The 27,617-nt window shown below is 55.4% G+C and overlaps 1 protein-coding gene across 2 annotated transcripts in view; it reads left to right on the top strand.

Moving 5' to 3' along the window:
* KCNQ4 (potassium voltage-gated channel subfamily Q member 4) overlaps positions 1-26,820 on the top strand; it is a 56,899-nt gene extending 30,079 nt beyond the window's left edge. The window contains exons 2-14 of one of the 2 annotated variants that reach the window (XM_015136666.3): positions 3,340-3,430; positions 4,101-4,227; positions 4,441-4,616; positions 5,272-5,397; positions 5,794-5,904; positions 6,085-6,180; positions 8,225-8,313; positions 10,018-10,179; positions 17,146-17,366; positions 19,441-19,540; positions 21,376-21,507; positions 24,035-24,164; positions 24,681-26,820. In XM_015136666.3, the coding sequence (XP_014992152.1) occupies positions 3,340-3,430; positions 4,101-4,227; positions 4,441-4,616; positions 5,272-5,397; positions 5,794-5,904; positions 6,085-6,180; positions 8,225-8,313; positions 10,018-10,179; positions 17,146-17,366; positions 19,441-19,540; positions 21,376-21,507; positions 24,035-24,164; positions 24,681-24,893 (1,774 nt within the window). In that variant the 3' untranslated portion in view covers positions 24,894-26,820. The remainder of the gene's footprint in view (positions 1-3,339; positions 3,431-4,100; positions 4,228-4,440; positions 4,617-5,271; positions 5,398-5,793; positions 5,905-6,084; positions 6,181-8,224; positions 8,314-10,017; positions 10,180-17,145; positions 17,367-19,440; positions 19,541-21,375; positions 21,508-24,034; positions 24,165-24,680) is intronic. The other variant, XM_077961712.1, reaches the window with a different exon arrangement.
* Positions 26,821-27,617: the final 797 nt, after the last annotated feature.

Below are 27,617 nucleotides of genomic sequence, written 5' to 3'. Positions count from 1 at the left end.
GAATGGCAGAGGCGACTGTGGTCAAGGGGTGGGGCAGGATCCAAAGTGGGCTTTTCCTGTTTGTCTTGTTAAGAAAATGCATTTTATTTTATTTTATTATTATTATTTTTTTTTTGGAGACGAAGTCTTGCTCTTGTCACCCAGACTGGAGTGCAATGGCGCCATCTCGGCTCACTGCAACCTCCGCCTCCCAGGTTCAAGCGATTCTCCTCCCTCAGCCTCCGGAGTAGCTGGGATTATAGGCACCTGCCATCACGTTTGGCTAATTTTTGTAGTTTTAGTAGAGACGGGGTTTCACGATGTTGGCCAGGCTGGTCTGTAACTCTTGACCTCAAGCTATCCGCCCACCTCGGCCTCCGAAAGTGCTGGGATTACAGGCATGAACCACCACGCCTGGCCTGCATTTTAAATTTTAGATTAGTTTGTTATTACCCAAACAACCCATGTCTGTTCTAAAAAAAAGTTAGGAAATACAGGCTGGGTGAGTGGCTCACACTGCCAGCTCTGGGAGGCAGAGGCAGGAGGATCACTTGAGCCCAGGAGTTTGAGACCAGCCTGGGCAACATAGTTCAATCCCATCTCTACAAAAAATTAAAAAATTAGCGGGGTGTGGTGTCATGTGCTTGTGGTCTCAGCTACTCAGGAGGCTGAGGTAGGAGGATGGCTTGTGCTCAGGAGGTCAAGGCTGCAGTGAGTCGTGATCATGCTACTGCACTCCAGCTTGGGTGACAGAGTGAGACCTTGTCTCAAAAAAAAAAAAAAAAAAAAGAAAAAGAAAATACAGATAAGCAGAAAGCAAAACAAAAGCCAAATTACTTAATTTTACCACCCATAGATAGCCTTGCTGACTCTCGGTATGTGTATAAAAACCATCTCTATTTCAAACATTGGGATCACATTGCCATTAAGGTTTTATAATCTGCTTTTTTTTACAATTGTGAAGTGGAAATTTTATAGATGTGTAACTACTGACATGGCAAGAAAAGTGTTAATGATGGCCGGGCGCGGTGGCTCACACCTGTAATCCCAGCACTTTGGGAGGCTGAGGCAGGCAGATCATGAGGTCAGGAGATCAAGACCATCCTGGCCAACATGGTGAAACCCTATCTCTACTAAAAATACAAAAATTAGCTGGGGACGGTGGCATGCACCTGCAGCCCCAGCTACTCAGGAGGCTGAGGCAGCAGACTCGCTTGAACCCGGTAGGTGGAGGTTGCAGTGAGCCGAGATCGTGCCACTGCACTCCAACCTGGCAACAGAGTGAGACTCATCTCAAAAAAAAAAAACAAAAAAAAAAAAAAAAAAAAAAAAAAGGAGAAAATAAAAGAAAAGAAAAGCGTTAATGAAACACTGCGGAAGAAGGCCCCAGAGTGGCCCACTGCTGCCTGAGCTTCTGAGGTCAGCTGAGAAACGGACGGGAGGGTGTCTATCAAGGCCAAGGTAAAGGCTTATAAAGTCCTGGCTGCGGCCATTCCCCGAGGAGGGGGCTGCATGAGATGACCTCATGGAGGGCCCTTCCAGTCCCAAACCCTGCTTCAGCTGCAGTCCCGATGCAGGTGCATGTGGCCGCTGCCTTTTTTTGTGATTAATTATTGAACACGAGGAGCTGGTGCTCTGCTCTTCTGTTCTCCAGTGCCCCATGTTTTTGCTGACTCAGCTCTGGTCTGGAACTGGCCAAGGAATAAGCTCTTCTCGAACTCATTCACTCAAAACAATTTACCGACATCTGCCACCTACCTTCTCAAACCAGGGGCATTTGCTGGGATACACTTGACCCCCAAAATGGCCAGGAGCCCCTGTCCAGGAGGTGCAAGTGAGCCAGGGTAGTGCCATGCCCTTTGCATGTCTTCCTCCCATAGCCTCCACTTCATAGATAAGGAGATGGCTCGGAGAAGGCAGGTGACGCTCCCAAAACCACACACACAAGCAGGACTGGAATCCAAACTCAGATCTCTCTGACCTTGAGCTGCTGCCCTTAAGGTCACCATGAAACATGAATATAAATAAAGCCACATAGAAAGTGACTTGGGCCACACACAGGGAGGCAAGCATCGGGAGTTGGCAGCTCTGAAGTGGGGATAGTGGGGTGCAGGAATCAGAGGCTCTGCAGAGCATGTAGCATTTGTGTTCCTGTAGGCATGGAGGGTGAGCAGAGTCTCGCAGGCACAGACATGAGGTGTTCTGTGTAGCATGCACCGTGCCAGCAACGGTGCAGAGGTTGGGAGACTGGGGACATCTGGGCAGGCTGGCAGGTCAGTACACAGAAATGTATTTCCAGAGAAGCCCATTCCCTCTGGAGTCTCCTCCGGGGTGCGTGCATGTTCAGCACACCCCTATCCCAAAGAGGGGTGCTCCTGGAGGCCACCTCATTCGCCTTTGCTGTGTCTGCAGCCTGTGACCTCTCACCCTGCTCTCCTTCACCCATCCACATACTGCCAAGGCCACCAGCTCCTCTCCTCATGCCCTTTGTCCTCTTTCATCCACGGGGAAGTTGGGAACCCTGGCTCTAATCTCGGCTCTGTCCTGGGCACACTGGGTGACAAAGGGTGAGTCCTTCTTCCTCTTCGGGCCCGTTTCCTCGTGGTGCAATGGGAGAGGAGGGAAGTATTAGATGTGCTAAAGTCTAAAGTTCCTTCCATTTCTAAGCATCTGGGTCTGGGCCACTCTGTAGTTTCACACTGTCTGCAGGGGAGTTCCTGGCCTCGATGGCCCAGCTCCACACTGCCCAATTCCCCTCTCTACATCCTCTCCCCCCTGCATCCTTCCTTCTCTACCTGTCCTCCATGATCCTCTTTCCTTTTCTAGCTATCTCGTTACTTAATTCCACGAAGGCAGGGGCAGTTGTCCCAATTCTGCAGATGAGGCCAGGCTCCTGCCAGTTTGGAGTGCCTAAGAAAGAAGGCCCCTCCTTCATCTGCTGACCTTCCCTGAGCCCTGGGCTGACCTCTGGAGCACTTCTCCCAAGACATCTTAAAACCAAGCTGGGGCTGTGGCCACCACTTGTGGGTGCCTAGACCTGGAGGAACCTTGAGTCAGTCTGTTTCCACTGCCAGCCCAGACAGACCTGCTACTCACAGATGAGTGACTACCTCTCTGAGCTGCAGCCTGCAGCAGGGGGCAATTGAGACAGTTGTGAGGTCCAGTAGCTTGGGGCTTGGGTGCTGTTGCCTTTGGTGCCCAGCACAGAGCTGTAACTCCAGGGAATTCTGATTCTGATTGCCACGTAATTCTCTGAAAATAATGCTCTCCTCTCTTGGCTCTGTAACCCCCTGCCAGGGGCACCCTTGGCCGCCCTGTCCCTCCAACAATCTAACCCTCTCCTTCATGCTGCAATTGTAGATTTTTGCTGGTCTTCAGTTGCCTGGTGCTGTCTGTGCTGTCCACTATTCAGGAGCACCAGGAACTTGCCAACGAGTGTCTCCTCATCTTGGTAAGTGCTGGGAGTCCAGGACTGAGGGGGCTGTGTGAGGTGAGGTAGCACCTCTGGGCTGAGGGCTGAAGGTGGAAAGAGGCTTCTCATACCATGGCTCAGAGAGCAGCTTGCTGTGCTGTGTTCCCTCAGCTGTGGCTGCCCCTCTGTGGGCATCATCCCCACTTTATAGCAAGTGTTGGGGGACCTCCTGCCTCTATGCAAGGGCTTCTGATGGGTCCAGAATAGAAGTGAGTAGGCTCCACCCCTTCTCAGGACAAAATCTGCAAACTCCACGTGTGGTGGATTTTAGTTCAGTTTTTGCCTAAACACAGAACACCAAACGGAAGCCCCACAGAGGGAGACAGCTGACAGCCAGCCACCCTTTTGTCACCCGGTCAGAGTTAGGGAGTCTGAGACAGCTGGGACGGGGAGGGCATGTTGAGGAGCAGAAAAATCCGATCAGCTCATGGGGGCTGGAAGGGGAGGACACGCTCGGGCTTTTAGTCTTCTTGCAGGAGGCGGAGGGGGTCTCCTGCCCTCCGGAATCCTCAAGTCCAGGAAACTCCAGGAGAGGGGTCTGAGGAAGCCCTGGTCCCCCTAACCCAGGGACTCCTGGCTGGGTCCGCGCTGTGACCTGGGCCTCAGTTCTGGAGAGTGAGGACCAGAACTCAGGCTCCTGGTCCCACAGGAATTCGTGATGATCGTGGTGTTTGGCCTGGAGTACATCGTCCGGGTCTGGTCTGCCGGATGCTGCTGCCGCTACCGAGGATGGCAGGGTCGCTTCCGCTTTGCCAGAAAGCCCTTCTGTGTCATAGGTAATGAGGCGCGCCCCGCCCGACCTGACCCCTGACCCCAGGAGCCAGGGTGACGCCTTGACCCCAATCCTGACTCTGACCCTGGAGACCGGCACAGATTCAACGGACCCTCCCCCTCGCTCCCCAGTCCCCTGCCACAGCCCCAGAAGTCCCCGCCTCCGGGTCCGTGCGCGGGGTGGGCTGGCTGCGACCTCGCCGCTCCCGCCCCTGCAGACTTCATCGTGTTCGTGGCCTCGGTGGCCGTCATCGCCGCGGGCACCCAGGGCAACATCTTCGCCACGTCTGCGCTGCGCAGCATGCGCTTCCTGCAGATCCTGCGCATGGTGCGCATGGACCGCCGCGGCGGCACCTGGAAGCTGCTGGGCTCAGTGGTCTACGCTCACAGCAAGGTGAGGCCTGCGGACCGCGCGCGGAGGCTCGAGGGCGTGTCTGGGGCAAGAGCAGAGCAGGCAGGGCGGAGAGGGCGAGGCTAGAGGGGCTGTCTCGGTGCTAGGAAGGCGTGGGGCCTGCGGGGATTGGAGCCCGAGGTCTAAGTGGGTGGGGCGAAGTAGAGTCCGAGTTAGGTAGGGGCGGGCCTAGGAGTCCGGACCAGATCAGGGGGCGGGGCCGGAGAGGCGGGGCTTGAGGGTTTCCCCCAGATGCTTTTGGGTTTGAAGGGACCACTCTTCCCACAAAGTGGACAGCTGAGGTGGGACCTGAGGGTGGGGCTGGAGCGGGGCTAGGGTGGGCCCCACGTGGAAGCCTGAAAGTGGGACTTGCGGGGCAGGGCAAGGTGGGCAGGGTGCTGGAGTCCTGAGCCTGGAACCTGGAGACTCAAGGCAGGCGGGGTGGGGGTGAAGGTGGGAATAGGAGTCGGGGTAGGGAGAGTGCTGGCGGTTTCGCGAAGGCCAGGGCAGGGTCGCCCTGATGGGAGGAGCTGAGAAAGAAAAGTGAGCCAGGGACTCCGGGAGATGGGGGACCTTTATCCCCTTCCCGTGTGGAAGCCCCCCACATCTCCCAGGCAGGCACAGCCCTCCTTACCGCGCCCCTCCGCCTGCCTCGCAGGAGCTGATCACCGCCTGGTACATCGGGTTCCTGGTGCTCATCTTCGCCTCCTTCCTGGTCTACCTGGCCGAGAAGGACGCCAACTCCGACTTCTCCTCCTACGCCGACTCGCTCTGGTGGGGGACGGTGCGTGAGTCTTTGCAGGGCTGCCCTTCTCCCTGGGACCCTCCCTGGGAACTTCCCGAGGTATGCCCATTGTGACTCCTGACTCAGGGTTGAGCGGGCCTGTCCCTGCCCTCTCACTAGAGCTGGAACCTCCCTGAGACCAGCCCCAATGCTAAACCCCCAACCTGCTCTGGTGGACCTGCATCTGTCCCCAGCTAGCCCCCAACATCAAGCCCCTGTGACTGTACCTCTTTCCCCTGACCAGCCCAGGAGAGGGAGAATCCATCCATGACCCTAACCAGCCCCCATGAGTGACCGCGGGCCCCTTCCCTCATGATCAGGCTCCTACCTGCCTGTACCCCCAACAAGCCATAGGTGGCCCCCGTGACCAGTCCTGCTGGTAACCTGTGTCTCCAGATTACATTGACAACCATCGGCTATGGTGACAAGACACCGCACACATGGCTGGGCAGGGTCCTGGCTGCTGGCTTCGCCTTACTGGGCATCTCTTTCTTTGCCCTGCCTGCCGTGAGTTGCCTCCTGCTCAGTTGGTCGGGGAGGCTGAGGGTGGGACCTGCTCAGCCCCTGTCACAAATCTGCCTGGGGACCCTGGAGCACCTCAGAGGGGCAGGGATGGGGACAGCCTTGCAGCCTCTTACTGCCCCACCACTGCCATCACATTCCCCCAACCATGCCCTATCCCTCTAGGGCATCCTAGGGTCCGGCTTCGCCCTGAAGGTCCAGGAGCAGCACCGGCAGAAACACTTCGAGAAACGGAGGATGCCGGCAGCCAACCTCATCCAGGTACAAGATGCCCAGGAAGAAGCCCCAGGAGCAGGGCTGTATGACTGCACTGGTGTGTCAACCCTGTGTGCTGACCCATGTCCCCAACCCAACTGTGACACCACTTTGAAGCTCAAAGGGGCTATGTGACTTTCCTGGGGCCACATGCCAAGTCACACACAGAGCCAGGATGCTCACTGACAGTGCCAGAAACTTCCCCCTGCACCAAATGCCTGGTTTAGGGCTAGCCAGAGCTGCCCTATTGCCCAACTCCAGCCCAACTTCACAGGGTCTGGGAAGGGGCGGAGCCCAGACAGGAGCCCTGAGGCCTCTGGTAGAGATCCACTGTTTGCCCCATCAGCTGTGCAGCAGTAAGCCCGCCCCACTCCCAGCACATTCATTCATTCATTCATTCATTCCACAAGCACTCACACAAATGAAGAGAAGATAGTGCAGACAGGGCTTTTAGGAACCTCAACATTTAGCAGGTGGGTGGGCTGGCAAAGTTGAGCTGGGCAAGGAGACAGAGAAGGAACAGCCAGAGGGGTGGGTAGGAAGTCAGGAGTGTGTGGTCTCAGTTTCCCTCTGCGCCATGGTGTGTTGTGACTGTGTGTGGGCTGAGGCCAGGGCTCTGATTTTCTGTGACCCCGGGACTAGCCTTGGCTTTTTGCTAGTCAGAAGTGTGTGTAAGAGAACTCCTTGCAGGAAATGCTTCAGGGAATACTGGCCCAGCCCAACTCTGCCTGCTTGCCAGTGTGTCACCCTCTGAGCCCCAAACCCAGGCTTCACTCAGCCCCTCCTTATCTGTCCTCCCCAGGGTAGAACCCTCCTCCCTGTCCCTGTTATCTCCAGCCACCAGCTCAGCCTTTTCTTCTTAGCGTCCCTTGGGGCACAATGGCTACTGTCCCCTGGGAGCTGGCCTTCTGAGGGGCATTGTAGGGGCAGGTGGCTGGCACTGTCCATGCCAAGAGACAGCTGGTATTGTGGTGCCCATAATTAATGAGACAGCTCTGGCAGCTGCTCCCCAGCCCATGCCAGGGGCCTAGGCAAGCAGGAAGTAAAAATATTCCTGTCTTAGGAGGGTGCCTGGCTGGTGAGGTCAGCGGTGGCAGCCCCTTAAGGACAAGAGGCATCCAAAGAAGGGAGGCATACAGGGCCCAGCTCTGCCTTGTCCCACCTAGCAGCCTCCATGCCTCCCTGCTCTCGCTGATGGCCACACTCACAGTCCCTCCCTGGCTCTTCCTACGTGGAGGGAGCGGGAGTCTTTCCTCCTGTCTGACTTTCGTCCCTCCTGCTGCAGGGGAAGCTCGGCAAGTCCATGGACGCTGAGGGGTTGGTAGGTAATGCTTTTCCTCCCCTCTCAGTCCTTAGTATTCCTGCGGGCAGTGACAGGCAGCTGGGAAAGATGGAGTGGCATTGCTAGTAATAATAATGGCATTCTGCAAACATTCGCAAAGCACCCACATGTGCCAGACACTATATTTGCACTGAGGATGCAGCAGTAACCAAGACACAGCTTACGGTCTAGGGGGAGAGAAAGTTATCAATCAAATACACAATGAATAGGTATTTATCAAACGTGATAAAGAGAATAAGAGGAGTGTTTAGCAGAGGAAACTGGCATGAAGTGCCTACTATATGCCAGGCACTGAGCTTGGCATTTAATATACAACTGTTCATTCCTCACCATACCCTGTAGTATTACATGCGTTTTACAGGTGAAGAAACTGAGGTTCTGAAGCTTTACTTAATTTGTCCTCACTCATAAGGGGCAGCGCTGGGATTGGAAACCCACGTCTGCCTGACAACAAAGCTCCAGCTCTTAACCTCTCTGCTCTATGGTCCCTGGCTCTGACGTTGATCTGCTTTGTCCCCTCGGGGAAGTCGTTTCTCCCTAGGCCTTACTTTCTTGGCTGCCGCTGTCGGTGGCCGTGGAATTGGAACTGGCCTCTGGCTCTGGGTAACCCACAACTGGACCAAAGACTGGGTTCTTTCAGGGGAGAGGGCTGGTGGGGACGGAGAGGCCTCACTGATGCCCCATCCCCCACGTCCCCCATACCACCAGGCTGCATGGCGCCTGTACTCCACTGATATGAGCCGGGCCTACCTGACAGCCACCTGGTACTACTATGACAGTATCCTCCCATCCTTCAGGTAGGTCCTGCTAGGGGTGGGGGTGGGTGGGGGGCTGGCAGCAATGCCCTTTGAGGACAAGTGGCTGAGATGCAGCCCTGGAGGGTGGAAAGGGGGTGATGGCTCCCAGGGAAGCACTTTGGGCTGGCTCTGCAGATCTTATGTAATTGAGAGCCTGGAGTGTCCTTTATTCTACTCTGCTATGCCCAGGGAAGGGGTGGACACTGGACATAGGGCATTGGTGAAGCCCCGGCCCATGGCTGAGCCCCGGCCCCTGGAGTGCTGGCAGTGTGCATGCTCACCCATAGGTGATGCCACCTAGGGCAGTGATACAGCCAGCTCGTCTCCCCTCCGTCCTGAGTCGGGGACAGAGTTAGTGGATATTGCAGCTGGTTGGAGAAAGTGTGGGGTGGGCAGAAACATGTGTTCCAGACTTAGGTACATGTTCCCACCCTGGACTCCCATGTGGGAATATGTGCCCACTTTTACTGTGCCAGTCAGCAGCCTCAGGGCCCAGAAGTGGGTCTGCCCCACTGGCCAGGGCCACGCTAAGATTGCATGGGGGTGGCACCACGCGAGGGATTATTAATAGCATCACGAAGGTGCATGTGGCCAGGTGCCTAGCTAGGCCCTCAGGCAGGAATGAAAACCATGGAGCCCAGTTCAGTCCCACGGGCAGGCGGGCATCAAGCATGTGGCTGGGCCAGGATGCTGTGCTCAGCGCTTCTGCGGGCGCCTTTTTTGCCTCATTAGTTCTCCAGGAGCAGCTGTTGCGCGATCCCACTCGCCCCTGCACCTGGCTTCCCCATCCCCATGCCCTCCCGGCCCTGGGGGCTTCCCAGGGGAGACGCAGGAGAGGAGGGGCTGGGAAGAGGGGCTCCCACCATCACACTGGTGCCCCCCACATCTCTCCACCCAGCAGAGGCAAGCTCCTACCTCAGAGTGGGAAGGTGACTAAATTAGAAGAGGCCTTTTTTTCAAGATCAGGCATTCGAGAGTGGGACAGGGCTGCTTTGTAAGAAATACGATGTATATGAGGGGAGATCTGGGGGTGGGGGTGGTAGGATGGTCTAGGACCTCTGCTCAGAGGCACAGAGCCTAGTCTGGAGATTCTGAATCCACTGGGCATCTGCTCCCTGGACCTCAGTTTGCTCATCCGTACAATGGGAAGGCAGGCAGGAGAGAGGGAAGATACCCTCCTTGGCTCATGGCAGCAGGAAATGGCCTGGAGAGTTAGGAAGAAGCCACAGTCCCGAATCTAGTCTCCAAAACCCCAGTGGCAGGAGTGAGTGCTGGAGGGGAAGGAAGCTGGGCTAGCCACCCTGCCACACCGCCCTCCTCAGCCTCCGTCTCCCCTTAAAATCCAGAGTCAGATCTGGCGGGAAAGGATGTCAGGGCCGCTGCTGGCCTCTGAGCAGGCACGGCACGTTCAGGCAGTCAGCTTGATGGACTGAGAGTAAGCTCCTTGCGTGACTGCCCTTGAGCTGTGCCAGCCTTCACATCCAGGCCTGGCATCCCTGGGGATTTCCCGGGAACTGGGGGTAGAAAGGGAGTGGGGAAGGCCAGTCTCCCACGGTCCACCCTGTCCTATTCTGGCTGGGCTCTCAGTGAACACCTCTAGAGCAGCAGGACCTGGCAATATCTGAGCTCAGGAGCTCTGTGCCCACTGGGTGAGGGGGGCGGTGCCAGGGCCCTGTCTACCGCTGATGGCGCCCTCTCCTACAGAGAGCTGGCCCTCTTGTTTGAGCACGTGCAACGGGCCCGCAATGGGGGCCTACGGCCCCTGGAGGTGCGGCGGGCGCCGGTACCCGACGGAGCACCCTCCCGTTACCCGCCCGTTGCCACCTGCCACCGGCCGGGCAGCACCTCCTTCTGCCCTGGGGAAAGGTAGGGGCCCCGTGCGGCTGCCACCTCCTCTTGCTTCTCCTCCTCTTCTTCCATTCTCTGTCCTCATCCTCTCTCAGACCTGCCTTCAGCCACTTCGTGGGTGTCTGGGCCTGTTTGGGGGACTCCTAGGCCGTCAGAGGGCCAGACAGGTACAAACTGAGGGCCTCTCTGGAGGGGCCAGGCTGGACTCACCTTTTTGTCCCGTGGGGCTCTAAGGGTCTGAGTGGGAGAGGTGTCCATGCCATCCTTTCCCATCATCTCCTCCGTTCATGGCATTGTCCTCTTTCTTTCTCTGTTCCTACGTCCCCCTCACTCTTCCATCCCTGCACCCCCCATCCCTCCCGGGAAGCTGGACAGAGGAGGAGGCCACTGGCCACAGGTGCTTACGGCTCAGGTAATCGTGGGCACCCTCCTGGGGTGTGAGGGCAGGGAACCCCCTCCCCCGGCATGTTGCTATAGGAGGGGCTTGGTACTGACCTCGCCTCTCGGGAACGAGATGCCAGCTGGAAAGAGAGCTCTGTGACTAAGACCTCTGTAGGAGCTGCCTACACTCAGCCAGTGACTGATGTTCTTTACTTTGCAGCCTGTGTCTGCAACTTTGCTAATCCCAGAGGGTCCTCTTGGGGTTCTTTTCCCTTCCTTAGTGAGGTACACTTTGGCGCTCGCAGCCATCTCTTTCCCCTTGAACTGTCTCTCCTGGAGCTTTTTACAAAATCTTGAAAGAAGAACAAAGAACAAACAATGCTCACCCCTACATAAACGTTCCTTAACAGAAGAATTTCAGGCATGTTTGGATGAGGGAAGCCTGTGGACTCACAGCATGGGAAAGTGGCTGCTCTTGTAGAGGTTTAGCTTTGAGGTCGGGGGTTCAATCCCCCTCATTCTTTTTCCCCCCGGCCTTTACCCATCTCTTTGTTTTGTCTCATCTTTACACATCACCCCTGAACCAGCCAAATGGACATCTGGCCTTTGAGCTTCAGTGTCATTCTGAGCCCCAGGCCCAGAACAAAGGATAGGAGAAGAGGTGAGCCGCCCAGTGACCAGCAGGGGAGGCGTGGTAGAAGCTTGCCTCTGCCACCTGATGCTGTGTGTCCTGGAGGAACTCTTCAGGTCATTCTGAACCTGTGTGTCCTGGCGGAAAATCAGCAGTGTTTAGGCTGATCAGGGCTCTGGGAGCTCTTGAGTTTCTGGGCTGAAAAGGCCTCAGGAGGAGTTTTGGTGCAGAGGATGCAGGGAGCAGCCTCCTCAGTGAGGGCAGTTCTGGGCCAGGGGCTGAACAGGAAGTGGGTGGAGAGGGAGAGTCCCTCCAGGTCTGGGGCTGGAGGGAGGGGAAGCATGACCGCCAGGCCAGGCTGAGAGCTCCCTGGGAGAGTAGGGCCCCTCTCAGATTCTCTGCCCAAAGGTCCCTCATTGTTACCTTCTTCCCTACCAAACATAGTTTCCAGGCAGAAACTCAAGACTTTTTGTGTCCCAGCAATCCTGTCCAGGACCTGAACCGGGGCTCTCTGTGCTTCCAGTTCACTCTGGTCTCATCTTGACTGAATAGGAAGGCAAGAGGAATGGACATTAGCCTGGGGCCTAGCACCTGTACACTCCTCACGGCTCCTCTGGTCCCTGACACCTCCCCAGCTCCGGGGCCCAGGAACAGATTACTGCTAAGGGCTTGGCTATCACTAACTCCCAGCCTCGTATCCATCTGCCTGGAAGGGGATTCGGCGTGTGTCTAGGACACATGGTGATGGTAGTAAAGTGGCCCTTTCTCCCAGGCACCCCAGGAGGCTGAGCTATGATTTGTAGATCAGTCACCAGGCTCAGGCCCAATGGCCATATCATTCATCGTGGCTGTCTAGACCACCAGCCAGGACATCCCCCTCCACCAAAAACACACGCACATATACACACTCAGTTGGCCACACCTCTGGTGGTGCTTGGGGATGGACCTGGGCCAAGTGTGCTCACAGGAAGTGGTGCTAAAGGAGCAGGACTTCCTGTGGGATGGCACTGCCAGGGCCAGCACCTCTCCTCTTTAGGGTTTTGCGATGAGTTTCTCAAACCATGGTCTCCAGACCTCCTGCATCAGCATCCCATGGGGTGTTTGTTCAAAATGCAGATACCTGGACCTGTCTCCCAGCCCACAGGATCAGAATCTCTGGAGAAGAGATACAGCCTTCTGCATATGTAACACGCTCCCCAGGGGATCCTTATGCAAAGTTTGAGAACATCTACGTTCTGGCGATGGGGCTGGAGGATGATTTAGGTGGGGGTCCTTCTTTCCCAGCAGCCACTGGAGGCCGGCCCCATCCCGGCAGCTCCCCACACTCTGCCTACAGTCCTTTCCCACTAACCTCTGTTCGTGTCTTGTTCTCAACCTTCCAGCCAGATGTTTAATAATAAACGGAGTTTCTTTCGGATCCACGCCAGCTGGAGACCGAGGTACCCCCTCGCCTGCTCCTCCCATCCCCACTCCTCCTTGCCCCACCCAATTTGGGGGCTGGAGAGGAGACAGGATGGAACAAGGACAAGGTGCATGTGCCTGCCGCCTGCCATCTGCCTTGGGTCCCCGGTGAACCCCTCGCCTTTCTGGGATGCCTCTGCTAGGTCAGGGGCATGGGCCCAGAGTGCCAGGAGGGGCACGTGCAGGAGCCTTAAGGATGTGTGCTGGCTCTGCTGCTGATGCCTTCTGTGATCTTGGCCAAATTGCTTCCCTTCTTGGACCTCAGTTTTCTGTCTGTGGAATGGGCAGATTGAACTAGAGGCCCTCTGAGGGTCCTTCTCACTCTGACTTTTGCCAGGCCTTGAGCTTAACTTTCTGTCTCCCCGCTGCCCACCTGGGGACCTAGCAGATGCCTGAAGGAACTGGGTTTGGCACCTTTGCCAACTCCAGGACCCCAGCTCTTTTAGCTGCATCTCCGTGGCATTCCTTGGTACCTGCCCTGTGCCAGGCCTTGCTCTGTGCACTAGGGACATGGTGATGAATAAAACATCATCCTTGGAGAGTTGCAAAGAGTAATTGCAGCTGAGTATGATGAGTGCAACAAAGGGAAGAAGCTCAGGGGCTGTGGAGCCCGGGTCAGGCACACAACCCAGAGGAAGCCCTAAAAGCAGTGGGTTTCAGGGAGGGTATTCCAGGCCAGTGAAGCAGCATGGACCCAAGCAAGGAGGCGAGAGGGAGCGCAGCATGGGGAAAAAAGCTGGCAGCCCAGTTTGGCCCCCCTGAGACTGGACATCAGAGCTAAGGTTGGGAGCAGAGCTGGGTCATGCAGAACCAAAAGCCCAGTGTGAGTTTCGCCCTGTTGGAATGCTTGGCAACCTGAGTTCATGGAGTCCTGGGTTTCTAAAGGTGCCTCTGGGGCCCTATGGGCTGGGGTCCTGGAGCTAGGAGACGAGTGGCAGGGCTCCTGGCTGCCCATGTGTGCTTCTGCTGAGAGGTGTTTTTTCCTAGAAATGTGGGTTCTGGACCACAATCTAGCTACTACCCACTATTCATGTGTCCTTGGGCAAATCACCTGACCCCTTTGCACCTCAGTTTCCTCAGATGTAAAATGCAGATGTAAATAGGGTCTGCTTCCACTAAAACTGGACCTGGCTCCAATAAATGTTCACCTTATTTGATTTGGTATGTTCAGCAGTTAAGATCGTATTTACCTATTAAAAGAAACCAAAAAACCATAGCTTAGAAACCATGGCTATGGACATGGTTCAGTTTGAGCTGAAGGGTTGAGGTAAGGCGTCTCTGGGTCAGGCCCGCCACTTTGCAAGCCTCCTTTGACGGCGGAGGGTGTGGACAGGAAGGACACAGCCATGGCAGAGGCCAGTGGCAAGGCTGTTTCTATAGTCCCTGAAGAGCAGCTGTATGTGGCTTCAGAAGTGGTAGGCTGCCTCTGTTTCCCCAGTGAGAGTGGCCCTGGGAGGGCAAATCATGAGGCCCTAAAGAAAGTCCTTGTGGAAGTGAGTTTGAGGGGTTGGGTCCAGCAGGGCAGCCTGGGCAGAGCTCGGCGTCCCCAGCAGGGCAGCCACAGTCAAGCCCACCCCAACTTTCTCCCAGGGCACCAACAGATCCTTAGCCAGAGTTTCTTGACCTTGGCATCATTGACATTAGATAATTCTTTGTGGCTTGGGACTATCACATGCATGGCAGGATGTGGAACAGCACCCTTGGCCTCTACCTACTAGATGTCTACCTACTAGACATTGCCACATGTCCCCTGAGTGGGGGAACTTGCTCCAGTTGAGAACCACTGCTCTATACCCTATCCTGATTGCTTGACCCAGAAAAAGAATACAGACTCTGAAGTCAGAGCCAGTTCTTGCTCCATCTCATAGGAGCTCTGTGACCTTGGCCAAATCTTCTCTCCTCTTTCCGTGTATATAAAATAGGGATGGTAAAAACAGCCCACCACACACAGTGGCTGAGCGGACTGAAAGAGCTAACGCAGCCTGATGGGCCCCTGCACGTTCTGAGAGCCTGAGAGGGGAAAGAGCTTTTTGGTGCCCACTGTGTGCCAGGTTTCCTTCCACCTTCTTTTAGCTTTCAGACTCAGAGGAGCTGATATGAGCCATTTTCTGGGCCCTACCGTAAGAACTGGAATCCAGGCCCACTCCTGAGAACAGTGCCTTCCTGCATTAGAAAGGAGCTCAGGGCCTCTGGCTGGCTGGAAACTTTCAGAACCCCACAAACCAGACTGGCAGCTTCCTCAACCATCACAGAATCAGAGCTGGAAAGGGACTTTTCAAGGCCTCTAGTGCAACTCCTTCCTCCATAAGTCCTGCTGCGTGCAAGCTCGGCCTTGCTTGCATTACTTCTTGTGACAGGGAGGTCACCCTCTTCTCCAGAACGCCATTGGTGCCTTATGTGCTGGGCACAGTGATGTGGAGTTCCAGGCCCTTGGCCAAAGTGTCACGGCCTTCTCCATCCTCCTCTCTTCCCCTCCCCCTTGGAGGAATGGAGGACAGGAGAAGGGGTTGCACGTCTTCCCCTCCCCCTTGGAGGAATGGAGGACAGGAGAAGGGGTTGCACGTCTTCCCCTCCCCCTTGGAGGAATGGAGGACAGGAGAAGGGGTTGCACGTCTTCCCCTCCCCCTTGGAGGAATGGAGGACAGGAGAAGGGGTTGCACGGACTGGGCAGGGTGGAGGGTGCTTGCCAGCATGAGGGAGGCTGCAGGAATGGCTCTGCAGAGGAAAGTTTGGGAGAGCCAACTCAAACTTTGACTGGAGTCTTTGGGATGTGTCGATGGAGTCCTGGGCCAGTGGAGAGCATGCTGGATAGTGGGAACTGTCCCTGTCCTGATATGTGCAGGGCCCCCATCCTTGACCTATTAACCTCTCCCCTCTGGGCAGAGGCCCCCACCCCTAAGGATGGCCCTACATCCTGGCCACCTTCCAGAAGGTGCACCTGGTTTCGAGGTCTCCCTCACTTCAGCACCTTGGCTTGCCCCCCTCCACCCCATGGCCTGGGCATGGGAGACCCCAGTTCCCACCCAATACCGAAACCAGAATCTCTTCTCTGCTCAACCCTTGATCTGAAAGCCTCTGAGAGTAGGTGACACAGTGTCCTCCCCCAACTCCTGCCCCACTTCAGGTCTCCTCTAAGGCTGGCTGGTGCTCTCTTGATCTGGGGCCCCAGACGTTTGGGGTGGGCCCCCCTGAACCTGAACCTGAACCTGTCGGAATCTCTAGTGGCAAACCACAGCAGGAGAGGCAGCGGTGACGTCACAGGGCATGGGATGGAGGACTTTTGCATAGGTCCTACCCAAACAGCCATAACACCGTCCTTGAACCTCTTGGACACAGAGTTACTCTTCCAGATCATGGTTAATCAGGGCTTGTCCTGGGGAATGAGGCCTCTGCTAACTTATCTTCATCCAACATTTCAGGGAATGTGGTGGGGAGTTGGGTGCGGGAAGGGAAGTCTGAGTGCATGTGTAGACATACACATATGTGTTCACATGCACACAGACTGTGTAAATGCTGTTGAACAGGGAGCTCAGTAGGCAGTATCGGGGGTAGGTCTTTAGGGGGGATCCAAGACCACACAGGCAGAATGTCAATTAAGGTGGGCTGAACTTAGGTGGGAGAGACCACAGAAGAACAGGTTATCAAATAGAGACCCTCAGTGGGAGGGCAGGCACCAGGCACGGCCTGGGCATACGCGTGGGCCCAGCAGCTAGACCCATGGGGCCGAGGCCTTCAGTAGGCCATCACACTGCACACCTCCAGGGCACCATTGCATGGAAGTCTGGGTGATGGAGTCCTTATTTTGCAGTGCACTGCCTGCACAGCTGTACGAGGCCCTAAAACCCTGACCTGACAATTGTGGGATCAGCTAGCCGCAGCAGTGGGGGAATGGACGAAAATATGTATTGACACATGTACACACATGCCAACATATGTATACACACCAGTGCCTGTACACCCACACTCTCACATGTGTGTGCACAAGGTGTGTGTGCGTGCGCACACACATACACACACACACCCTCGACTCCACACAGCCTGCCCCTGTGTACAGTGAGGACTGGAGGCCTACCTCCGTGTGCATGGCCCGGTGAGCCTCCGACCCTCAGCAGCCTGGCTGTGCCCAAAGGGGTCACCGCCCCCACCCTCTGCCCACTCACCTGGGCCAGGCCCAGCTCCCACATCCTCCTGTCTGTGTCTCTGACTTCTTTTTTGAATTTCTCCCACTCCTTCCACTCTGACATCTGTCTCCTGTGCGTCCCTTATCTGTCCGGGTGATGAGGGGTGGGATGTGGGTGGTGGGGAGAGGATTTGCTTCAACTGACCCTGAATCCGCCTCTTGTAGGAGTCAGGGCCTCCCTTACCACATCCCTGTCCCATCCCAAGAAGTCTCCGCTTGGTGAGGAATCAAGACCTAACAGCCACCCCCAAGTCCTAAGTCAGCTGTCCCCACTCACCCCACCCCCAGCTCTGGCTAACTTGGCCCTCTCCCAACCTGCCTGCCCTGCCAGCAGCCGGATGGGCATCAAAGATCGCATCCGCATGGGCAGCTCCCAGCGGCGGACGGGTCCTTCCAAGCAGCATCTGGCGCCTCCAACAATGCCCACCTCCCCGAGCAGTGAGCAGGCTGGTGAGGCCGGCAGCCCCACCAAGGTGCAGAAGAGCTGGAGCTTCAATGACCGCACCCGCTTCCGGGCATCTCTGAGACTCAAACCCCGCACCTCTGCTGAGGGTGAGCCCCCGGGGGGGCTGAGACTGATCGAGGGTCGGCTGAGGGCAGCAGGGTGGGGACAGTCCGGGCTGGGAGCAGAGAGATCTGGCTCACGTCTCAGCTCTGGAACTGATTGACCGTCTTTGGGCACTGGTCTTCTCATCTGTAAAATGGGCATTATAATATTTGCTCTGCCATAAAATGGACATCAGACTGTTTGGGAATCATGTGGAGGGTGGCATTTCGTAGTGGTTAGCAGCATAGGCTTTGGAGCCAGGCTGCCTGGATTTGAATCCTGGCTTTGTCACTTATCTTAGGCAAGTGACCTAATCTCTCTGGGCCTCATTCTTCTCATTCATAAAATGGGAACAATAATAGCATCCACTTCCTAGGATTATTGTGAGTATTAAATGAGATAATCCATGGAAGGTGAACAGAAGAATTTTTGGGAATATAGTAGGTGCTCAACAAATAGCTAAACACAAACGTACTTTGGAAGGGGCAGGAATGCATCCTTGATGAGCCCTGACTGTGCACTGCTCAACACTGGCTTATCTTGTTTACTTCTCCCAGCGACCCTGGAAAGTGGGTTCTGTTTTTGTCCCCACTTTACACACATGGGCACTGTGATCTCTCAGCTCGTGAGTGGCAGAGCTGCTCTCCTCAAGCAGGCCTGTTCAGTGCCAGAGCCCATGCCCTCTGCCTCCCGCTCTTCACTGCAGCCCAGGCTGCACATGTGAGACTGTGGACCTGGTGATGTCACTTTTTGAGTTTTGGCTCTGCTGGAGACTTGCACTGTGATTTAGGCAGGACACTACCTCAGTGTCCGCCTCAGGAAAATGAGAGGGTTGGACCAAGCCCCCCTGGAAGACTTCTCCCAGCTTCAACATACTTTAGGCCCCTGGGTGGGGAGATGTGGGGTGAGCGCACAAGGATGGGGAATGGGGACAGCTCCCCCTTTGGCCTTGGAGGGAGGAGACCCAGCCATGTTATTTCTACCTGTGCTGTGTCCGCTCTCAAGATGCTGCCTGGCTGACACCTCAGAGTTTACAGAACCCCATAGACCAGTCTTTGAGAGGTGCTGCCCATAGAAGCCTGGGCATGGCTGGTGCCCAGGACCTCCCTTCCCTGTCCTGAAAGCTGTCCAGGCTCTTGCCACTGCTCCTGTGGGGTGAAGAGAACATCGCCTCTCTGTACAACACAGGCACTAGCCTCAGAGAAGCTTCTCTCATTAGGGGAAGAATTTTTTTTTTTTTTTTCTGTGACGGAGTCTGGCTCTGTCGCCCAGGCTGGAGTGCAGTGGCCGGATCTCAGCTCACTGCAAGCTCCGCCTTTCGGGTTCACGCCATTCTCCTGCCTCAGCCTCCCGAGTAGCTGGGACTACAGGCGCCCGACACCTCGCCCGGCTAGTTTTTTGTATTTTTTAGTAGAGACGGGGTTTCATCGTGTTAGCCAGGATGGTCTCTATCTCCTGACTTTGTGATCCGCCCGTCTCGGCCTCCCAAAGTGCTGGGATTACAGGCTTGAGCCACCGCGCCCGGCCAGAATGTTTTGTTTTAAGGGCCTTCCGTAGTAGCAGCGCTGGGCCAGGGAGCCAGCGGCTTGGGTGTCCTTCCGTCTTAGCTGAAGGAGAAGACTGTGTGCATGATTACACGCAGTGCCATCAAGCCCCTTCTCTCTGGGGCTCACTGTTCTGCAAGGTGGGACCAGTGGGGCTTCCTCCAGGGCTTTGTGCAACAAACTTGCCCTGGACTGGACCAGCTGTGCCCTAAAGCAGCTCCCACCTAGCCACCAGGCAGATGTTCACTCTGACTAGCCACCAGGCAGATGTTCACTCTGACTGGCCACCAGGGCAGATGTTCACTCTGACTGGCCACCAGGGCAGATGGGCATGCAACACACTGGGGCTTTCTACCCTGGGGCGGGGGGTGGGGGTGGGGTATGAGACACAAGAGCCTCCAGGAAGGTTCTGGACCCTTTCTGGGCGTCTGTCTTCCTATTGGACACTCTATTGGTGGTTTGGCATACAGGGGTTGGATGGGAGGTTGGGAGTGGCCCTTTCTGTGGGCCACTTGCCCCATCCCTGCCTTTTCAGAGGCCCCCTCAGAGGAAGTAGCAGAGGAGAAGGGCTACCAGTGTGAGCTCACGGTGGACGACGTCATGCCTGCTGTGAAGACAGTCATCCGCTCCGTCAGGTAAGACTGAGGCCTGAGGTGAGTACCCCCTCCGTGTGCCACCCACTGCTGCTTCCCATCTGGGCGGGTGGATCACTTGAGGTCAGGAGTTTGAGACCAGCCTGGCCAACACGGTGAAACCCCATCTCTACTAAAAATACAAAAAATTAGCCGGACGTGATGGCGGACGCCTGTAATCCCAGCTACTTAGAAGGCTGAGGCAGGAGAATGACTTGAACCCGGGAGGCGGAGGTTGCATTAAGCCAAGATAGTGTCATTGCACTCCAGCCTGAGCAACAAGAGTGAAACTCTGTATCCAAAAAAAAAAAAAAAATGTATTTTTATGGTGGGTCTTGATCAAAAAAGTTTGAAAGCCCCTGCTCTACTGGCTGTCCCCCTGCCTCAGAAATTAAGCAGGGACCAGGGGCTCTTGAGCCCTTGGGCCACGGCCTAGGCATGGATCTGGCCTCCATGCTCCTTGGTGTGCAGTCCTAGCCTAGCCTCCATCTCCAGCCTGCGTCTCTAGCTCCAGAAACCCCCTCAACTTCCTAGTTTTCCGGGCTCCCCACTCTCTTCCCTGGCTGTACACCTACCCACAAGCCTCTTTTCTTTGTATTCCTTTTAAAAATAGAGTCAGGCTGGGCACAGTGGCTCATGCCTGTAATCTCAGCACTTTGGGAGACTGAGGCAAGAGGATCACTTGAGGCCAGAAGTTTGAGACCAGCCTGGGCAGCAGAGTGAGACCTTGTCTTTGCAAAAAAATTAAAAATTAAAAAATTAAAAAATTAGCCAGACATGTTGGTGTACCCCTGTAGTTCCAGCTACTTGAGAGGCTAAGGTGGGAGGGTGGCTTGAGTGCAGGAGTTTGAGGCTGTAGTGAGCCGTGATTAAGCTACTGCACTCCAGCCTGGGTGACAGAGTGACACCTTGTCTCTAAATAGATAAATATATAAAATCAAAGTCAGCTGGACCTGTCCCCACTACCCCCCAGAGTCTGAGGCCTCTGCCCCTTTTCACCCATCCATTCTTTCCCCTCCATGTGCCCGGTGTCGAGAACATAGTACCTGACCTGCCCCCTGACCCAAGCCAGCTCTCCTTGGCCACCCCAATGACCTCTCAGCCAGCATGCCCCAAACCTGCTCCTCTTCCTGGGTCAGTACCCATTTCAGGCAGTGGCACCACCATCCACTTGGTCGCCCAAGCCATGGCAATCATCCTGGACTCAGACCAGGGAGGCTTTCAGCCCCACCTCCTGAACTGCTCCAAGCTGTTCCGTATCTCCTTCCCCGTCCCCTAAAGCTAGTTTCCCTACCCACGCCTTTGCCCATCCAGGGTATTCTCCACATAGGCTGGCAGAGCCAGCATGCTAAAGCAGAGTAATTGGGCCAGGAACAGTGGGCCACGCCTGTAGTCCCAGCACTTTGGGAGGCTAAGGCGGGCAGATTGCTTGAGTACAGGAGTTCGAGACCAACTTGGGCAATATAGTGAGACTGCCCATCTCTTTAAAAAAAAAAAAACAACGGAGTAATTGATGTGCCTGCCCCACAATGTCCCAGTGCCCAATCTCCGCCAGGGATTCAGGGCTCTTCAAAGAACACCCCAGCCTCCTTCTGGAGGCTAATCTCCTCTCTGTCTTCTCATACCATGGTGCTCTGAAGCCCATCCTCCACCCCGGCTAGTGGATTAACCCCTTTCCACCTCATCCGTGTTTCTGCAACTTGGAGGTAGGGGAGGCTGGGAGACGCAGCACCCCTTGTCCTGGTGCTGGACAAGGGGATAGCAAATAGATGGAGATGGGGCTGGGAAGGAATCCCTGCTCGAACAGGACACTCCCTCTGAGCCCCCTCCCCCAACAGGATTCTCAAGTTCCTGGTGGCCAAAAGGAAATTCAAGGAGACACTGCGACCATACGACGTGAAGGACGTCATTGAGCAGTACTCAGCAGGCCACCTGGACATGCTGGGCCGGATCAAGAGCCTGCAAACTCGGTGGGTGCACCGGGCCTGATGGGAGGCAGGGACAGGGAGGCAGCGGCCCCAGCCCTGCATGAAGTCTGAGGCCAGCTCCAGAGCACCCACAAGGGCTCACTGCTGCAGCTGAGTTTCTAGACTGAGGAGGTCCCTGGCTTGCAGTGCCAGCCTGAGGCCAGACCCAGCACCCGTCCCAAGGCTGAAAAACAACCCAACCATAGTTTCTTTGTGCGGTGGGTCCTCTGTGCAAGCCCTATTGACTCATATGCCTTGCGGGCTTTGTTTAGAATAATGGTTTCCTGGTCCTAAAATAATCAGCCTAAAATAATTACTGACCTCCCATCTCCCAAGAGAATAGGCAAATTGTCCTCACCGCCCACCTCTTGCCTCTGGAATCCTCCCACATCCCTCCGGTAGACCCAGCATTAGGAAGAATCCTCACCCCCAAACCTGTATCACCTGCACCTTGCCCTTCTTCTCTTCTGGCCTGCATTTTCACTGTCCACTCATTCATTTATTCACTCGAGAAATAGTCAGTGGGCATTTACTACTTGCCAGCCTGTGGGAATATGGCAGAAAGCTCAGCAGAGTTCCCACCCTCATGGAGCTTTCATTCTAGTGGAAGGAGAAGAAGTGATAAATAAGTAAAATTAGAATATATCAGATGACGATAAATATTAAGGAGGAAAATAAGGGTCAGGCTGTTATGCTTTGCAATTTTAAATAGGTGAGAAGGTTCTAGAAGGAACAGCAAGTGCCAAGGACTTGAGAGGGGCAAGTGGCTGGAGTGTTGGCTTCAGCACAGCAGGGAGCCTGGTGTGGCTGCACTGGAGTGAGAGGTAAGAGGTGAGGTCAGAGGGCTAACAGCACTCAGAGAGTGTAAAGCCTTGTAGGCCCCTGCAAAATGCTGGTGTTCATCCAGGATGAGCTGCGAGCATTGGAGGGTTTTGTGCAAAGGACTGATAAGATCTGAATTGTCTTTTAAAAGGATCAACTGGGTGCTGTGTTGAGGATGGACTTAGTGGAGTGAGGGTGGACACAGGTAGACCAATGAGGAGCCTGCTTCAGACTTCCATGCATGAGACTGTGGGGAGACTTGGAACAGAGTGGCAGCTGCAGAGGCGGGACAAGTGGTCAGATTCTAGATACATTTTGTAGGCAAGGTTTTCTGATGTGGTGTTAAGAGAAAGAAGACAGTCAAGGATGAAGCTAAGGTTTTTGGCTTCAGCAAGAGGAAAAATTGAGTTGCCATTCGTTGACATGGAGAAGGCAATGAATGGAGCAAGTTTAGGGTCAGGAGATTTGGGAGGTGCTGGATTTGTGATGCCTACCAGACATTCAAGCAGAGTGTTGATGTGGCAGTTGGATAGAGAAGTGTGGAGTGCAGAGCAGAAGTACAGGATGGAGATGAAAATTTGGTGTCAAAAGTGTAGAGGAATTGAAAATTATGGATCTGAAGACATCACTTAGTGAGTGGAGTAAATAGAGAATAGAGGTCCCAGGAGTGAGCCTTGGATCCTGCAGTGTTTCCAGGGTGCAGAGATAGAGGAGGAACTAACAAAGGAGACAGTGAAGGAGAGGTCAGGGAAGAAGGAAAAGAACTGGGAGGGGGTGGTATTTCAAATGAAGAAAGGGTTTGCTGGAAGAAGGGGTGATCCGATGTGTGGAGTGCTGCTAGTAAGTCAAGTAAAATGAGGACAGGAATTGATCAAAACCTGACAACAGTAGTTTTGGTGAAATGGCATGGGTGAAAGCCTGACTGGAGTAGGTTTAAGAGAGAGGGGGAGGAAAGGAATTGGAGGTAGAGGATAGAGAGAACACTTTCAAGAATTTTGCTGCAAAGGAGAGCAGAAAAATAAGGTGAGATCAGTTCTAGCCTTGTCCACCCACTTTAAAAGTCACATTCCCACATGTGTCCACTCCTCCCATCCTCTTTCCCCTTTCTCCCAGTCCATCTTTTTTTTTTTTTTTTTTTTTTTTTTTTTTTTTTTTTTTTGAGCTAGCGTCTCGCTCTGTCTTCCAGGCTGGAGTGCAGTGGTGCAATCACAGTGCACTGCAGCCTCGACCTCCCCGGCTCAAGTCATCTTCCAGCCTCGGCCTCCTGAGTAGCTGGGACCACAGGCATGAGCTTCCATGACCAGCTAATTAAAAAACAATTATTTCTGTAGAGAGGAGGGCTTGCTATGTTGCCTAGTCTGTCTCAACTTCCCTGGGCTCAAGTGATACCTCCCTCGCTATCCTCCCCAAATGCTGGGATTACAGGCATGCGCCACTGCACTGGGCCTCCCAGTCCACCATTTCCATTCCTTTCACCAGGCGGTTGTTTTACTTGTCAGGTTTGTGTGTGGTGCCTTTGCTTGACCAATGGAGAACCCCCAGAGCAGGGACTAGTCCCTCCACCCCCAACTCAGCCTCCATCTGGCAGGACAATGGCCCCTCCCTCAGATTGCCTGTCTTGCCTTCTCCTTCATCAGGCAACCTAGAATTCTTGTGGAAGGGAGGGGCGGCGTGTGTCCGGGCCCTCTGATGGTTCCCTTACCCATAGGGTGGACCAAATTGTGGGTCGGGGGCCCGGGGACCGGAAGGCCCGGGAGAAGGGCGACAAGGGGCCCTCCGACGCGGAGGTGGTGGATGAAATCAGCATGATGGGACGCGTCGTCAAGGTGGAGAAGCAGGTGAGTGTAGGATGGGGTGGCGGAGCTGGCCATACCAAGAAGCTCTGGGGGCCGCGGTGACTGGACACGGGGAGGGTGTGTTTCCCACAGCCGCAGCCCAAGCGTCTGGGAGAAGGCCTGAGAGCCCGCTCCCCGGCCGAAGCCCCAGTCCCCGCCGCCAGACATTCCCATAAACCCTCCCTCTCCTGCTAAGCCCCGCCCCCCAGGTTGCATAAGCCCGCCCATAGGCTTCAGATAAGCCTACCTCAGATCCTCTTACTCCATTTGACCCCGCCTCTCAGTTGTCGCCGTAGCTCGTGGACTATCCCCATCGATCACACCTGACCACTCCCCGGTTATGCACCAGTGCCCAGCTTCGTTCCTCTCTCTAGCCAAGCTCCACCTTTCCAAGCGGGATTAGTGCTCCCCAGATAAGCCCCGCCCACCAGCTAGGCTCTGCCCGGAGACCCAAGCCCCGCCCCCGGCCGCATCCCCTCGGGTCCCAGGCGCCGCTTCCCAGCTGCGCCCCATCCCCAGGTGCAGTCCATCGAGCACAAGCTGGACCTACTGTTGGGCTTCTATTCGCGCTGCCTGCGCTCTGGCACCTCGGCCAGCCTGGGCACTGTGCAAGTGCCGCTGTTCGACCCCGACATCACCTCCGACTACCACAGCCCTGTGGACCACGAGGACATCTCCGTCTCCGCACAGACGCTCAGCATCTCCCGCTCGGTCAGCACCAACATGGACTAAGGGACTTCTCAGGGGCAGAGCAGCACACGGCCAGCCCCGCGGCCTGGCGCTCCGACCGCCCTCTGAGGCTTCCGGACTCCTCTCGTACTTGAACTCACTCCCTCTCGGGGAGAGAGGCCACACGCAGTATTGAGCTGCCTGGGTGGGCGTGGTACCTGCTGTGGGTGCCAGCGCCCCTTCCCCACCTCAGGAGCGTGAGATGCCAGGTCGCCCAGAGGGCGGCAGCAGCGGCTGTCCCGAGGCCTCTGGGCCCCCCAGTGCCCTGCCCACTCCATCAAGGCCCGATGTGGCCCGCCTGGCAGGGGCACAGCCCCGGGAGTGGGAGCGGGCGCTGGGGCCCTGGGCCCTGACCCAGCTTCCAGCTATGCAAGGTGAGGTCTCTGGCCCACCCTTCGGACACAGCAGGGAAGCCCCTCCCGCCAAGTCCCCGCCCCACTTGGGGGTGGGCCAAGGTGCCCCCGCAGGTACCCACAAAGCACAGGACCCTGCCACAAGGCAGGTGGGCACCATATATGCAAACTATGTCAAATATGCAACTTTGGGGACCCCCATGGGGTCTCTCTGCCCCTCCCCCGTTGGGAGCTGGGCCCCCAGCAGTAGCTGGTCTCAGGCTGCTTGGCTACCACCCTGTCCCTATTCTTTGGCTTATCACTCCTTCGCCTCCTAGCATGGGGCCTGTTTCTCCCCTGCCCTCTCCTAAGGGCAGTGCCTGGGCCTTTCTTCCCATTTGCAAGTGTCAGCTCCCAGGGGGCTCCCTCCTCCTGCTGGGTGGCCACTCCCCTCCTTGGCCCTCCAGACACCACTCATAGTCAACACAAGTTTCTGTATCCTCCCCAAAACTCCCAGACAGTGCTTCGTGGATGATCACACAAACATAGCCTTTTAGTTTCTCCAGACAGGGAGAAAGCCTCTCACTCTCAAACATGCAATGACATGACACACTTGGAGACATGAGCGCAGAGCCACTCAGCCGCTCCTGGGCCTCTGCAGCAGATGCCAGCAGACTGGCCTTGCAGGGTGACGTCCACTAAGAGGAAGACCCCCAACTCCATCTGAGCAGGGGAAGGAGCTTTGAAGTAACCCGAGAGCTCTCTAGTCCCCACCCAGACCTTTACCTGCTCTCCTTCTTCAAGAAGATCTCCTGTCTGGTCCAGGAGCCCTAACCCACTGCCTCTGCCTGTCCCCAAGGGCCCACCTCCCTGTCTCCACAGCACAACTCAAGCCCAGGCCTGACACCACTGGAGAGATCCCAGGCCCGCTTCTAGCCAGGCCTGTGCCTTCCTAGTCACTCTCACTCCCAGAGAGAATAAGAATGCGTCTAATAGCTATACCAACCATGCATCTGGCTTCACATGCACTGTCCCCCGTCCCTCCATACCCCACTTCTTCTCTTCAATTGGCAGCCCCACATCCGGGCATAAGCCCCCATTCACCCCAGGAACACTTTCTTATCCCCACCCCTTTGCTCCTCTTCTGCAAAGCCAATGCAGGTGGCAGGAAGATGAGGGGTAGTGGACCAATGGCAACCCTCTGTGGGAACAAGGGGCCGAGGCCACGCTGCCTGCATCTCATGCTGGGGACCTGCATGCACCAGCGCCAGGGTTTGGACTGGATCTTGCTCAGTCCATGGTGCCCAGCCTCTGCCCCAACCTGCCCTCTGCACGTGACCATCATGCCCTGGATGGAGCCTCTCCTGGCTCACCCCACCTGCACTGCACTGTCCCCAGAGAGCCACCCCTCCACCCATTCAGAGACAGCTGTGGAGAAGGCCAGGAGAATGGGATTACCCTATGACCAAGGAGACATGGGAAGAAGCCCTCCTTCCTTCCATGATCGAGGTTCCCCCATCAACTCGGTTCTCGGATATGCAAGTACCTCACTTTGTTAACTTATTAACTTATTGGTTTCATTAAAGTTTTCAATAGGAGGTGATTGTTCTTGGTTTTGTTCAGCGGCTGTGAGGTGAGGCTCCTGGTTTGGGGATGGGGACAAGGAGATTTGGATTAGTCAGGACTCTTTGTTGTATACAACAAAAACCCAACCCCATATGGTTTAAACAAACACACACAAAGAAACTTATTGGCACAGATAACTAAGAAGTCCAGGGGATAGATTTGGTTTCATGCACAGTGAGATCTAGGTGCTTAAACATGTCAGGACAGGCTGACCTCTCATGGTGCCCAGTAAAAAGTGGGCCCCACTTTCCTAATAGTTTGCATCAGTCAAGATCAAGTCAGGAAGGCAGAAACAACACTAAGTTTTTCAGCAAAAAGAATTTATTATAGGTGATGGGTTGCACTGATGCAGGAGGGCTGAAACAACAAAAGAGAATTTTCTCTAGGTGATTCTTTTTTTTTTTTTTTTTTTTTTTTTGAGACGGAGTCTCGCTCTGTCGCCCAGGCTGGAGTGCAGTGGCCAGATCTCAGCTCACTGCAAGCTCCGCCTCCCGGGTTCACGCCATTCTCCTGCCTCAGCCTCCCAAGTAGCTGGGACTACAGGTGCCCGCCACCTCACCCGGCTAATTTTTTGTATTTTTTAGTAGAGACGGGGTTTCACCATGTTAGCCAGCATGGTCTAGATCTCCTGACCGCGTGATCCGCCCATCTCGGCCTCCCAAAGTGCTGGGATTACAGGTTTGAGCCACCGCGCCCGGCCCTTCTCTAGGTGATTCTGAGATAGCTAGAGAAAATAACTGCAGAAAGCAGTTACCACTCCTAGAGCTGC

Source organism: Macaca mulatta, chromosome 1, assembly GCF_049350105.2.
Source record: "Macaca mulatta isolate MMU2019108-1 chromosome 1, T2T-MMU8v2.0, whole genome shotgun sequence".
In the NCBI taxonomy this organism is placed as follows: Eukaryota; Metazoa; Chordata; class Mammalia; order Primates; family Cercopithecidae; genus Macaca; species Macaca mulatta.
This window is presented reverse-complemented; position numbering and strand designations above follow the sequence as displayed.